The following is a 15,351-nucleotide window of genomic DNA, read 5'->3' on the forward strand; positions in this document are numbered from 1 at the left end:
CCACCCACCTCCTCCCACGTGGAAAACCCTCCAGGCACAAATTCACCGTGAGTTGAGCGCCGAAAACCCGCCCTCATAGTTCAACAATCTGGATTTCCAGTGCACCAGTTTTGTGATTGTTTCACCATAGCTTTTTTCTGCTGACCCATTTATAAGCCCGTGACTATTGCACACGCAGAGTTACTATTGAACCAATAATGCAACATTTCATCCAAAAAACACACCACCCATTCATTCAACAATCCCTTGCTAATCATATTTCGTGAGGGAATTTTTTATGACCGGAAAAATATAGGGATTGACGAGAGATGGATAAGTATTCTGGGGATAATTGAAGCGAATGGCGTCACTTGAGATCCACTGTGGGGCAAACATGCAGCTGAAGTTCAAAACTATGCTAACTTTTGTACGTGCGAACTCTCCTTAGGTTGATTCGGCAGATAAATACTTTCTCTTTCATCACATGCAGTTGAGTTTCTCAATTTCAAAACATACTGCTCACACGCGCCAAACACAAGTCGCCCCTGCTATGGATCAGATACAATATAAAGACGCCTGGTGGTTTCTCTTTCAATCACAATCGCTCAAACTTGAAAAGTTTCTTAAGCTGCCAGTGCTGCGATGGCCCAAGTTTATTCAATATGTGTTTGTTGCTCTTCAAAATCATTGAATTAAAGGGTTTTGCAGCACACGTGTGAAAAAGGGGCGAAACTCACTGAATAAATAAAAAGTTGAATTATTGGTCTCACATATGTATAACGCTATCCCACCCAAATCCTCGGAATCGCCTGATTTTTCCCTACGGCATGGTTTGTTTAAATAAAATTTCTCCTATGCTCATTCATTTTAATAAGTCGTGTGTGGAGGATTTATTCATCTTTTATGTCGCTGCCCCATAAAATTCACTTTCCTAAAAAAGCCTGCCCAGAATAGACGCAGTGTGAAACATTTTGCTGGGAAAGCTCGTGCGCTTTGCGTGAGTGAGCTTTCAGATGAAATACCGGATAAGCAGGAAGCATATGCTCGTTGCCTGAGATACACTATCAATTGCACCCTATGTCACAACCATTATGCTCAGTCGTGACTTTACGTTATCATGTAATCTCGCCTGCACAGCGGTTGCGATGTCATTACTGTTATACACCCGCACACGACGTAGATTCCTTTGTAAAGTGAAATTAAATAGTCATAGCTTTGTCCTATTAACTGGGAGAAATTCAGTTGAGGATAAGGTATTTGATTTAAATGGATTGTCACGATAGAAGATGCTGAAGAGAAATCTTTATCTTTCCATGCTCATGCAAAACTTCCTTCGTGGACAATGCAAATTGTTTAATGCAATAAAACCCAAAAGTTACATCCAAGTTGAATTTTGTTTCGACAAGTCTGGATTTTGGAGTAAGTGGCAATTCTCTTAAGCTCATGAGAACTGTGAAACAAGCACAAGAGGATAAATTTGCAATTGAATAGGCAGCACTATTTGTCACCCAATAAATTGTGATATTTTTGATATGAAAGTTTTTGCGGATTGGATATAAAATGTTTTTAAGCTGTGAAAATTCGGAATAGAGAAGTTTTAAATACTCGTTAAATACAGAGAAGTCAGTTTATAATCCATAATATTTGGAGCATATGTATGTCTATATATTTGCATATGTGCATTCTGATAAATACATACCAGAAACTCCTATCATATATTAATTATAGTGATACCTACTCAAATTACTGAAACACCTTCAGAGTTTAACATGCATTATCTGTATTTACACACTGAAATGTTTTCTCCTAAATTATGTGCTCAGCTTTTAATGGAATTATGTTCCACTTTAACACTTTATTAGTCAAAGTTTTCATTAAGATTCTAAACAATGGTATTCCCGACAACAAATCTTGAGGAATTATGTGAAATTAATTACTAATCGAGTTAATAATATCTTCTGTTCGCAGGCTTGCATTCATCATGCTGAGAATAGTAAAAGTTGTCATCATTCTGGTTTTTATAGGTGAGTACCACTATTTTATGTATAATAATTACTATTATATTTGATTCCGCAAACAGTAGATATAATATTTTGTAATTCGAGTGCTGCCTTCAACAAGAGAGGTTAAGATTATATCTTGACATTGAGAATGTTTTTGTGAAAAATATTTGAAAATTTGTCATAATGTAGTCTTTTCATTTGCGAGGATTTACGAAGGCTTTTGTGTACCCACCACCTCCTTATCTTAATCATATCTGGTGTAAAGCATAGGGATTTGGGTAATGTGCTGCTAATAAGGAGAGTATTAGACGAATTTGCCTCACATCCCGCAATGACCTTTCCATCCTTTTCAGCAAAGTTCAGGCCTCAAAATTCGAGTCCTGCTGAAAGCACGTGTTATGTGGGCTTCGGAAAAATGTTAGGCAGTTATTTACTGAATTCCCCACTCCGCAGTCGAAAAGGGATTATTTCCTGTGGGAATTTAAGAACCACTCTTCTATCATGGCGTGAGCTTTTGTAAGCACTGTGCAGCATATATAGATGTTTTTTTTCTGCAAAGCTGCAGATAGTATCTGTTTGAATCGTGTTAAATTTGCAGCAGATTTATTTTTATCATGGGTTCTGAGAGACCATATAAAGTGGATTATAATTTAGAGCAGACCAAGTCTCTGCAACTGTTGGCACCTGGCAAAACAATTTGCCGGCTAGACAACTTTTGCTTGTGTTATTCTGTAAATCTCTGCTAATTCTGAAAGTATTTCATAAGGATATTACATGTGATTCGGTTGTTGGCAAAATAAATTTGTTTATATGCGAGGCCGGCTGTGTATTCAGTGAACTTGTGGGGTGAACTATTTTGACCGGGACTATTATGGTGTGGTTCGTGCCACACTGAGTCCCGAAAGGGTGCTCACAAATTATATGACCGCAGTTGGACTATCCTCAACTGCTCAACATGAGAATCTTTAATTGTTATCTCAATCTCTACACGCTCTTTTCCTGCTATCGAGTGCTTTTTTAGCTTTCTCTCTGTGCCTCTGCTTCTGCCTCGTCTGCTCCTTTTCCAATACAACCTCACTGAATTTTCCTCGAGATTTTCTCCCTCCCACTCGCCTCATCTCTCCAATAGAGACATACATTATTATGATATTCTTCAGTTACGGAGATAAGAACATCCTCAAACCACCCAGCATGGGTTATTACCCCTCATAATATGATGTTTTTGCCAATTTTGCAAGTGAAATGGTATGCGGCAAATGACTCCCACATTTGTGGACTAGGATAGTTTTCTCATTACTCTTCCACAACAGGCAAGGCATATTACCAAATAAAATATTACACTTGCGTATCTCTATAATTTAGCAATAATTCCAAAATAATTTACATACAAACCGGAGAGAGATTAATTAGTGTTTTAAAGTATATCCACATACCTACGTATATAGCGGAATTATTGTGCATATAAATAAAAAGTTTTATCTCAAAATACATTACATATCTCCGCATTTAATTTTGAAGGAAGGAAATTAGGATTATTAATAGTCAGGTCATTTTGCTATACATTGCCATACATGCGTATGTATGTATGTCACTAATGTTATGTAAGTCGCTATACATGTATGTAATATCTCAAAGATTTGAAACTTTCTTTCTGTATACGCCTTTCGCCTATATTACTGCCAGGGTTGAGGATATAGCTTCGAGCCATTTTCGACTTTCGATATAGTCAAGTTTGTTTCTATGTAGTACTATTATGTGTGCAGATAAAGTCATAGAGTTTCTTCTTCGTCCTCCAGATCGCTTTTTCCATTAAAAAGAAGCGAATCGGATTTACATGGCAATAAACTCAAGTAAATCGTTTATCTTAATATATGTAATACGTAATCCAACCAAACTTTTATGGATACCTATATTTTATATAACACTTTCCCAATGAAGTTTTTTTTCCTCTCCTTTCTGTATCCTTTCTCGCACATCTCGTTTTCGCGATGGTTGGGAAAATTTATATCCTTGGCCAAATTAAAATATCACTCTGCTCAATCTTGCAATAATGAAAATTGAATTGAAATGATTACAAAATAGAGAAAAGAGCATACATTTTGCTGAAAACTTGTACAATACAACCTACCTATAGTATATTATTATGTTGTACGCATATTACATATCACTGCAAAGCTAAGGCTTTGCGTGATTTGAACTAGCATAAATCAATATTTGGAGTGTTTTCAACAATTGCAAGTGACACTGGCGAAATACACCTCGGCGACTGGTTGGAGCTCAGCGGAATAGTAAATTTTATGGTACACCAACACCCGCAACAGCTCAATTAGGAATATAAGTGGAAATTTAGTATTTCCACACGTTAGAAATCTATATTTGGGAGAACTAACTCTATTTATTGTGTTATCTCAACTATTTCAAGAAGTTCTGATTGTTTAGCTGGAGTTATGAGATTCCACCGGAAACATCCCTGCAGGGCCTGATGAAGTTATCCGTATATTCGGTTAGTGTAAAAAGTAACCGGCATCATCAAAATCTTTGACAAGTCAAGAAGTTTAAGGAATAGACTTTATAAGTTGAAAGCACACGTGATGTAATATTGTTGCTTTGTGGAAAAGATTTTTTTTTCTAAGTGCTAAAACTCCTGAAGCTTCGGACAAAGTGTAAAAAATCGTAATGTGTATAAAGAGCGCATTTCTCTTTTAAATTTGTCAAGCATTCAGAGGAAAATCAGGTTGGGAAAAGTTTGGTTAGAATATCCTCTGGGGATAATTGCTCTTCTGCTGAAAACTTCGAGCACCGCTACATCGGTTTTCCCACCGAAAAGGGATAAAGGTAAACTCATAGCCTGCGGAAAATATTGTGTATAAAATAATTTTCGCCAAAAAGTCGAAGTAAAAAAAATCGATTTTCCCGGTGGAAAAAGGAAACTTTGTTGGGCAAAATGCGCTTTGTGTGTGGAGAACTATTCAATTCGGCGGACTATAAAATCGCACATACTTACAAGAGTGTGAAATGTGTTTGGGCGAGGGGGGCTGGAAAAAAGGGTATAACTCTTGCGTCTGAAGGGGTTTTTCTAACTTGTTCAGCAATTACAATCGCTAGACCCTTCTCATGCGGGGCGGCTGGATGGAAAGGGATAAGGAAAAAATGCGCTGCAGACATACAGTTGTCCCTCTCTGCTCCACGGCCGAGTGGGGCCTACCGATTCCCCTCTTTTCGATATGGCTCCCCAACAATCGGAAGCGCCCGTATACAGTGACTCTGTTCTTTTCAACATGGCGACACATGATGTTGGGCCAAAATGAGACGCATAGTGCTTTTGCGGGGAAATAAATGTTTCCACCAGAGCACATACACACTCGCACACAGATTTTCCATATCATTTTGCCCGACGAGAGTGTGCGAGTCACCCTTCGGTGGAGAGTGTTTGTCAGCGTCAGTAATCAAAAGAACGTAGCACGGGAATAATCAAACGAAACTATACATAAAAAGATTCTAACATTAAGGAGGAGAATATAAGAAGAAAATCAATTTCATTTCCCTTAACACTATAACTAATAAAACCAACTTTATACCGCGAAGAAAAGATATTCTAAATATTTACACTTGATGTGTCTGAGAACAATAAGATTTACTATTAAATAGTGACACTGTGTAGGCTTAATTGAACACAAAACTTGCGTCTCATACAAAATGTCGTGATGTGAAATGTAAATTTAAAAGCAATACTTGATGAATTTTGCCGTAGAATGTAGCGTCAGGATATGAAAGAAAAGTACTTGATGTTATCCCACCATGTTACAGCTTGATTTTCATGTTGGTTTGCCGTTTCTTTTTCGCCCTGACTCCAACCATCAAATCGATAAATAATTAAAATTGAAGTTTTTTCTCCCGTGTGTGTTCTGGGTGCTGTGCTTTTTAGCCAATCACTCGTGAAGTTCTTGTTAAATATTTTCTCTTTACCCAGTTCTGTGGATGGTGAATGGCGTGGAGAGAAAAAGGGAGAAAAGAACATTCATATTCGATTGTTTCATATCGTGTTGTACATATTTATGGGGACACAATCTCGGTGCCTCCGCAAGTTGAGTAATAATTTTCATGATGGGAGTAGAAAAAACCCGGTTTCGGATCACAAATCGATAGATTATGTCTATTTTGTGCAAAAAACCTACAATCGACAAGGATAAAACCCTGCCATATCGCTCACTTGACATTTGTTTATTTTTGTTTTCTTGCAAGAAGACTATTTGTGGAAAATGGATAATAGAGGAGGAACGAAAAATCCATATTGTGAAAATAATTAAATGGGTACAAAAATCAATGCACTCCACTTCACGGTTTTTTTCATCGCTCCACCATTCACAATTTACATATAGCGCGGCTTCGAAAATAAGAGGTGAAAAAAAATCGACATAGAGCTTTTTTATTTAACACTCTCCCTCTCTTCTCTCTCTCGCTCTTGTCCCCTAAAAATAATAAAAGCAAATATGAATTATAATACAAATTTCCCATAAATCTTGGGGGAATATTTTTTAAAAAATATTTCTATGAAAAAATCACCCATTATACATATTAGATGTGAATGATTATGATATATATAATAAATTCTGAGGGTATTATTTGTATTCACGAACGCAATACATACATCCACATTTACTGACGTTCACTATGTATAGTGGTGGTGTTTTATATTTTGAAATTACACGAAACAATATCGTGTTAGAGAAATCTGGGCGTGTAGTGTTCCCCTTACAGCCGTAATAGTGTTAGAATTACAGAAAAAGGGTCTCTAGTTTTTCCACTCCAGATTCAATTTCACTGAATAAAATTTTTATGGTACATTTTTATGCGAGGAAATCTGTGGTATGTTTTGTATATACACAAAAATCCACCCGAACCGCTCTGTATGTGGAAAAAAAAATCAAATATCGTTTCTCTCTTTTCCGGTTTTGGCGAAAAAAAGAAGCTGAAGAGCGAGAGAGGATATTTTAAACACATATTTGATTAATGATTAGCTATTGTAGTGAAATGTATTTCGTCTTGAAAAACGAAAAAGAGAGGAAGGAGAAGACGAGATGGGAAAAATCTATGCTCTCAACTCGGAAAAGTGATGATAACGATGTTTCACATTAAGTTGTGATTTGAGCTGGGATGGCATAATGGTTCCTAATATGTATTTTCGAGGAGGGGATTCATCTCCCAGAAGTCACCTTAGAAATTTCCTCTTCTGAGCATTTTGTATTCAAGCTCGGAAAATGTTATAGTTATCGATTTTTTGCACCCAGAGAATTAATGACCGTCCATTTTTCATTACCGCGCTGATTTTAACTTTACTTTCACCAATAAATCTTGTTTTTTGCCAACCATTCAAAAAAAAAATAGGGGAAAACCTTTTTTCATCATTAAATTTAATTAAACTTCTACGCAATAATAGCGCTTTTTTAAGTGCGTAACTAACATTGAAAATTTACGACAGGCCAGGAAAATTGTGTTTGTCATTATTTAAAGTTACTTTTTGTCAACTGGGGAAAGCGCAATTGAAAAAACATCCAACTATTTTGTATACATTCAGAAAACAGTGAATTCGAGTGGAAAATTAGAGTCTATTTTGAACTCCGTTTCGTCCCAAACGAGTGGTGCTTTCCTCTGTCAGAAGTATTTCTAAACTTGCAGATTTAAATGCTAATGCAAATTGCCCCAGATGACTTACAATTCTTGGTCAGAGAGGAGATTTGAATTTATATTCATTCATCCTTACTGTGACTCTTCGAGAAGGGCATCATTCCTATTTGTTTTCGAGTGCAACCACCATGAAAATCTCGAGTCTGACTAACGAAAAGTACACCCTCTTTCCCACCAACAGTAACATCATGAAACACCGACTATATAAATATGACAATAACTAACTGATAATAGTACGAACTCTTGAAAAAGATGTACGTGAAAATGTATTTTATAGTGTTATGAATTTGGGCAATAACGAATTATCCAGTAAGATTGAAATGGATCCAGTGAAGATGCAAGGGACCATATTATTTGCCTATATCGCATATATTGCAATTAGTATGGTGAATTATGCCGAAAGCAGTGAATTTCCAGAAAGAGAGTGTTGTGATCCAATTTATCCACCGATACCAAATCCGGAACCTGTGCCTCCAGCACTTCCAACAACAACCATTTCACCATCGTCGCCTACACCAACGGGACGTTCAGGTAGCCGAAACAATACTTTTTCCTTCTTATCACATTCGGAAAACCCCTCAGACAGTCAGACCGTAAAATTCAATTTTCCTCCATATCTCGATCCCACAACTTTTCAAAACCACGTACGTGCAAGCTCTTGAAGAGTGTGGAATATGTGAAGCTTAGAAATTAGAGCGCAATGTGTGATAAATTCCTCGTCAAAATTATTCATATTACGAGTGCAAACCACTACAATATTCGATTTGTCATTCATCCCGTTTGTTCCTCGCAGGACCCTTGAAACAGTCAAATGAATACTCCTCATGTGAGCATTTTGTACATACTATACATGCTCTTATACATGAATATAATGTGCAAGATGTGCAAGGCGAACGAAAGGTTTCAAATTAACCAGTAATAAATTCGAGTGCACTTGCAATTCAGCACACAATTTACAAAATTCTACATCGCAATTTGAAGCCTTTTGTTTGAGGGGGCTCTCAAATTACCAGAAATCGTCTGAAATACCCAAAATTGAAGTGGCAGGAAGTGTTGCGAGGAGAGGCAAATTCTTCAGCGCACATAAATATTAGTAAGATTTCTTATAGCTACTTATGCGGTAACTGAGAAAATCCATTGTCAAAATCAAATCTGCAAATCCTCTAAATCTTCGTGACGGCATCCAAATGTGGGTCTGAGCTACTGGCAAAGATTTTAATCACCAAACCACAATTGAGAACAATCTACTGAACAAATTACCTCTGAGCTGCTCCGAAGAAGATGGATGAAATGGAAATGTTCATTTGAGCTGGAATCAATGCGAATTCCTGAAATCAAGTGTAACAGATTCTGACAGGAGGTATCGATTTGCCAAGACGGCAGACATTTCGACAGAGTTTTCCTTGAGCAACGGCTGGGTAATTGGATTTATTCAAAATAAGCCAAAATATGAAATTGTCAGGAGGGTAGCGCACACGGCAGATAAATTGTGATGGTATTTAAAGTGGTAGAAAATTTAAAAGGGGTTGTCTCTGTATGACGGGTTGGGTGAATGAAAATATGTGACAATGTGATTTAACACGCTCGAGAGAATGTGTATACACACGGCGAATATTGTGCTTAAAGACGACAACATTGTATTTGCGAAGAAATGGATTTGAATAAAGATAATGCGATTACCCAGCAAGGAAATCAAATCTGTTTGTGCGGACATAGCGTAGATAGCGTCACCCCAATAGCAGATAAGCTTTAATTCATTGTGTGATAAAATCTCACCACAGCACGACAGTAAATTAATTAGATGACTTTTTATGGCAAATTTCCACAACTTGAGGACATATTCGTCCAAGTTTCTTCAAATGAAAATGTCGCGATGTCTGCAAAATTGAAAATGTGACATTCGCCCTGCGGGATGTGTTAAGCAAATGACTGCTCATAAGCGTCTGTAAACCATAATGGGTTAATACAGTTTCTCAATTAGCAACGCTGAGGATTGTCGATCAATATCGTAACCAATGGTCAGTGTGGAGTTGGAAACTATATAAAACTCGCCTCCTATATAATTTATATATCGTGTAGGCAGTGTTCTGTTAGTCATTTCACTCATTGCTGTTTGCTTCACCGCTTTGTGTACCTGGAAATAGACTCCGATAGTGTAATTCACATTACAAAACACATGTACTCGAGAGAGCGAGTGAGATGCTAGTGTGACACAAAAAACGATATAATTTCAATATTGATTTAGAGTGACATCACAACTTCAATCTTAAGGACATTTTCATGCTCCTTGTCGCGCGTAATGAACCGCCAAGGTACTCCAAATCTTGGGGTTAAATTACCGCCTCTCAACCTCCCACAGTTAAAATACTCCCTTCAATCATATCATAATTATGCTTTCAGGAGTTATACCGTCTACATTCGGGCAATTTGCATTGTAAATTCAACAACACGAAAGGTTATTTTTAACACTAAAAGGCATGCTTATTTCAACAATGAACGCATTTCTAATGGCGACGAATCTCTGTTTTCATCGTTTTTACACAAATTATCTTTGATCGCGATAAAGGCGAAATTTCCAAACAATGTTACAGTTGAAATAATTGTACCCGTTTAATTGAGTACACCATCAGGAATTACGGTGGTTAAGCATGGCGTTTGGTTATTCCTGCAGGAATACAATTATATTCACTATCCATAATGATGGTTTTGCTATTGTGCTGCGGAAGGTGAGAGTCCTTTGGCTGGACTTGCATAATCGAAAGGTTAAAAGTTGTGCACACAAAGAAACAATTCATTGTGTGAAATTTAATTCACTTTTAAACGATTTACAACCACTAATTGTGAAATATGTGAAACTAAATGAGAAACTTGTATATTACTATACATTTTCCGGATGAGTGAAATTGTTTCTGAAATAATGTTGGCGGAGAAAAGATGAAATTTAACTCCTCTATGCAAATTTGGACTCCATGAGAGCGTATACACGGAAATATCTCGTTGCAGTATCTGCAAAAGTTAACTCTCTATGACAGTGTTAATTATATACATTTGAGTCTAATTGGTGCTCCACAATCTCACAGTATTCTGTCCTGTAGAATTATTCATCCCCGATATGACGTGATTTACCATAAACTAATACACTGATTCTATGTGTGCTTCTCTGTTGCAGGACCAAACATCAAAACAGCTATTGCTATTTTGAACTGTATTTTGGCGAGGCAGTTATGTTTCGAGGATCCATCATGTTCAGCAATATTAGAGATTATTCCGAGAGTATGCGGTCCAGTACCAGGTATTGAGCATTTCCTCAATCATTCCACTTTTTCACACGCACCCGTGAAATACAATTGCCAAGGGGGTCAATCATCAGAGATGGAAATGCAATTTTCACTCATTGGTTTAGTTTGGGTGTTTCCCATTGAATATTCAAATGCATGGGTGAACCAGGGTGGAAAATCTCAATTGATTGGAAAACACACTCAAATTCATTATACTCATTGTGTATGATTCTCGCACACTCGACTCAGATTTCATTTGCGTGTAAAAATAAACAGAGTGTCTTAGCATGAGAAAATGATCTGAAGGGTTTCTCCTGTGTGCGATGCTATATGTATTTATTTAATACATATGATTTCACACATTTCGGGTGCCTCAAATATGTTTACCAAGGAGTTTCACCTTTAAGCTGTGTGTTGTTATTAACACCTATGATCGCTTGTGTAATAGCATGAATAAAGACTTGTACAGTCCTGTTGATGCGGAGCTGTGCTGCTGCTCTGTATAATATGTGCTATGTACATACTTATGTATGTATATGTGACAGGTATATCCCAAATATTTGCCAAGTTCAAGAGAAAGTTTCTTTATTAATGCTAAATATTCTGCTTATTGGGCTTGTTCATGTTTAAAGTCGTATGGATTTTTAAAAGCTTCATTTCTTCTCCATTACTTTATGGGGAGCTTGTAAAATAATAAAACAGTGGAAACATTGTTGTTTCGAATAATCCGCTTACAATTCCACATCAGCATTATTGAACCCTCTTATGTGATATGCATCTATGATTGTATTTATTTGCCAAGAATATAAATTCAGGGCCGTGTGATTCTGAATCAGCATATGGGACTTGTTTTTCATGCGATTCCATCTTATTCTTCGAATGGTTTAAATTTCCATGCTGTGATTTCTTATCAATTTATCTTATGAATAAGTCAAACTGTGCGAAACCTTTAGTCGAGACATAGCAGCTTTTTTGATGAGATTACACTCACAGGGAATTTTAATACAACTCCCCAGCCCCAAAACTTCACAAGAAACTTCTAAATGAGGTGATATTTCAGACTTATATTATTCCTCTCGAATCGATGGGACAATTTAAGACAAATAGAATGGAAAAGAAGATTTCATGTGGTATTTTCCACAAAATCGAACACTTTACCAAGTATTAAAGCTTCAACTTAAGCTTCTTTTCCCTGATGTTCGAGGTATGTTATATAACGCTCATTTTACCACGTCTTTATGTCACAACACAAGATAGTATAAAATTGGATAAACCCTGTCTGAAAGCGTTAAAAATTCTTGTACGAACATTTAGTCACAAATCTTTTTATTTCCAAGAGTCAATATATTTTTTAATCATAAATATCCATCATAATATTGACTATAGTGAGTAAACTTTGTTATTCCCTATGAAAAGCGCCCCTCGAATACTTTTACGCCTTTTGGAAAGTAAACATAAAATATCATTCTTTGACGGAAAATCCATGACATAAAGGGCCTCATTAATGAGAGATAATATTTGAGGTGAATGAAAACACTTTGAATTCTGAGATTTTATCTCGATGATAATAGCTTAATAGATGCTCAGGAGTTTTCCTGTTGATGTTTACATAACACAGAGGCACTCGAGAGGAATCTGCAAGGAATCACATTTTCTGATAAAGCTTTATCTCGATAATTTCGCACTGCTATCGAGTTTTATATCTTTCGAGTAGAAACTCGTGCTTGGCACAATGTTTAACCCTCATGCGATAGAACCCTTCTTATTAGTTGGGGCTTCCTATCGCACCCACTGTTTAAAGCAGCTGGATTGGTGTCAATTTTTGGAATGGTTCGAATTGAAGATTCACTCTTTTGAGATGTGCGCAGAGAGAAAAAGGGAATGCTCCACTTTTCTGGAAGGTTTTTCTTGTAAAATAGCCTCCTCGAGTGGGTGAGAAATGGTTTTGGTACAAATGTGTGGCACAAATAGAATTCTCACATATGTATCTCATTGTTGAAATACCATTTTCACTTTATATCCATTACGATTTTTTTCCGTTGGATGGCATCCTTATAATTTTTTGCTAAAACTTTCTTATTTACTCACTGGGTGCGAATAGAAAAATGTGAAACAATTGGAGCGAGAGTATTTAATTGCATTCTGTCTATACTTTAATTTCAGTGTCTTGCAGTACAGTAACTGTTACAAAATGTCAAGCCGCCCTGAGAACACTACAAGCATTTCCCTTCTTTCGACCAACTTGCTTGTGCAAAGAGCCTGGAGTTGATCCTGAATGCAACTATTTTCGAGACTTCCTTTTTGATCATCCATGTGGCTTTGTACAGAAGAAAGGTAATGACACCGCAATCCTTTGCACATGCAAAATGTTAATTCATACCAGCGTCCCGGTAATATATTGAGCACGTCGGTACAGAGGCGTGGTGTTGCTGGATATCCGGCCAAACAAGTGTGAAAATGAGCACTTTAAAGTTTCGTGCCAGGACTCTTATCTATATTGCTGGGAATTTTTATAAACCCTCTTCAGTGTCCTTTTCATATGAATCTTTAAAATTTCACGCTTCTCACTTAAGCTCATCACAAATATATACAATTTATTATTTGTATATACATGTCTTCTCCAGGGATGAATTTCAACTATTTACTTTGAATTTCGTGAGCGGTTTCACGAGTAGGGGAATTCCTTTTCAATTTTTAATCATCACTCATAAATCTTCGTATCTCTTATAACGTGTGTTCTTGTGACTCTCGCCCATGATTTATTGAGAATCGTTGAAAAAGACATTTCTGGGGTGTTCCTTAACCTGAAGTAATTTCCATTGTATCTTCGTGTGGTGTAAAATGCCGAGAAAAATTCTAGCGAAAGATAATTCTCTGATACGACGAGAGACATTTTTACTGTTCAATATATCGCTGGATTGCTGGCTATGTACAATCTCGTTTTCCACACTCTGAGAAAAGCAAAAATGCTTTCAAATGACACTTAGTCAGTGAAAAAATATATGGTGTTTTTTTTTTTGTTAATTGTATATGTATTTAACTTAAAGGCGAGAAGAATTTTTAGCACATAAACGGATTTCTATTTTTCATAAAATGCAAACTTTGCGGCATTTTTCAATCTGAGAGTGATGTATTCAGACAGACTAGACGAGAAGTGATAGCCTGAGGGCAGAATATGAAATTATGAGAGAAGACTGTCAAGACAGGGAGTCATTTTGAGCTGAATTTGGTGGGGAGCAAGAGCAGACATCTCTTCTTCTGAAGATTACTTTGAGTGCATCAATTGAATCGTAAAATTCCACCGAGTATAAATTCTATGACTCTGTGTATTTATTTTAGTGCTGGTTTTATTACGTGCAAAATAGTTTAAATCTATGCGATATTTTTTGCATAACCCGCTAAACACATTGTATGTCTCGCTCGCCATCACGTCGAGCTCATGTAGTTGCATAGGAATTCATTGACGATTTTCCGAATAGACGCCTGGTGGTTTGCCTATGACGTAGTCCTAATAAAACGAATGCATGTCATTTCTCTGCTTGCAGAAAAAGATCCATATCCCATTGATGCATTGCCAACGTGCAATCATGCTTTGTCAGTATGTCAACAGGAGAGAAAGTGCATAAAACTATTCGAGGACTTTAAGATACACTGCAAAGTTCGTGAGAACAAGTGTCGCATGGAGGACAGGTAAATTGCTCCGGGGGTGGTGCCTTTTTGTATTTACTCAAAATACGTGTCCTCCCTCAGGGATCTGTGTCACGAAGCCTGGACAAATCTACGCTTATCCCCGATGTTTGGCTGCATCTGTCCCAACAATCACATGAAACGGAGGTGCGATCGAATTTTCAGTATGGTTAATCACAACCCGTGCGTGGGTAAGTAAATCACTGTACGTAGAGTCTGTAATTGCTCCACATATTGTCTCTCTCTCCCTCCCGAAAATTTGAGATTTTCACCATCATTATTGCTACACGAGCGCCAAGTCTGGGAATGAAATTAGGCTGTTTGATAGAGCAGGCAAATTGTTGGTGTGCAATTAAATTCATACATCATTTACATTTGGCAAAGGCAATTCGCCTCCCATCATGATTGTAATATATATACATATATATTTTTTTTGGTTTTCTCTCCGCCCTACTATTTTCTTCTCACATACAATATATTTCTTTGGAATATTTTTGCTCTTCCACATCCTAACCCACCTCCTTGCTCTCTGCTGGTATTGAGACAGGGAATTGCTGTGCTTTTTCCCTCCTTGAGTATTCATAAATATACAACTTTGCATTTCAAAACAATAAAATAAACTCGCTTGAGTGAATTTATACCAGATACTGAAAAATTTGGAATTTATACCAAATACGCAAAGAGAAAACTAATGGTTTGGAAAGAAATTTAATTAAGTA

The 15,351-nt window shown here is 36.9% G+C and overlaps 1 protein-coding gene across 1 annotated transcript; it reads left to right on the plus strand.

The window, feature by feature from the left end:
• Positions 1 to 5,437: 5,437 nt before the first annotated feature.
• On the plus strand, positions 5,438 to 14,831 carry LOC132256231 (uncharacterized). The gene is made up of 6 exons (XM_059752522.1): positions 5,438 to 5,760; positions 7,849 to 8,198; positions 10,837 to 10,959; positions 13,109 to 13,279; positions 14,491 to 14,635; positions 14,696 to 14,831. Exons 2-6 carry the CDS (start codon positions 7,949 to 7,951, stop codon positions 14,829 to 14,831), a joined length of 825 nt encoding a protein of 274 aa, XP_059608505.1. The 5' UTR covers positions 5,438 to 5,760; positions 7,849 to 7,948.
• Positions 14,832 to 15,351: the final 520 nt, after the last annotated feature.

The sequence above is a fragment of the Phlebotomus argentipes genome, unplaced genomic scaffold (genome assembly GCF_947086385.1).
Source record: "Phlebotomus argentipes unplaced genomic scaffold, Phlebotomus argentipes genome assembly contig_6, whole genome shotgun sequence".
Taxonomy (NCBI): domain Eukaryota; kingdom Metazoa; phylum Arthropoda; class Insecta; order Diptera; family Psychodidae; genus Phlebotomus; species Phlebotomus argentipes.

What these genes read in the sequence shown, in the direction of transcription:
- LOC132256231 (XM_059752522.1), top strand. Translation starts at nt 7,949, where the DNA reads ATGAATTTGGGCAATAACGAATTATCCAGTAAGATTGAAATGGATCCA. An exon ending in TACACCAACGGGACGTTCAG is followed by an intron (nt 8,199 to 10,836) that starts GTAGCCGAAACA and finishes TCTCTGTTGCAG; the next exon opens with GACCAAACATCAAAACAGCT. An exon ending in AAGTGTCGCATGGAGGACAG is followed by an intron (nt 14,636 to 14,695) that starts GTAAATTGCTCC and finishes GTCCTCCCTCAG; the next exon opens with GGATCTGTGTCACGAAGCCT.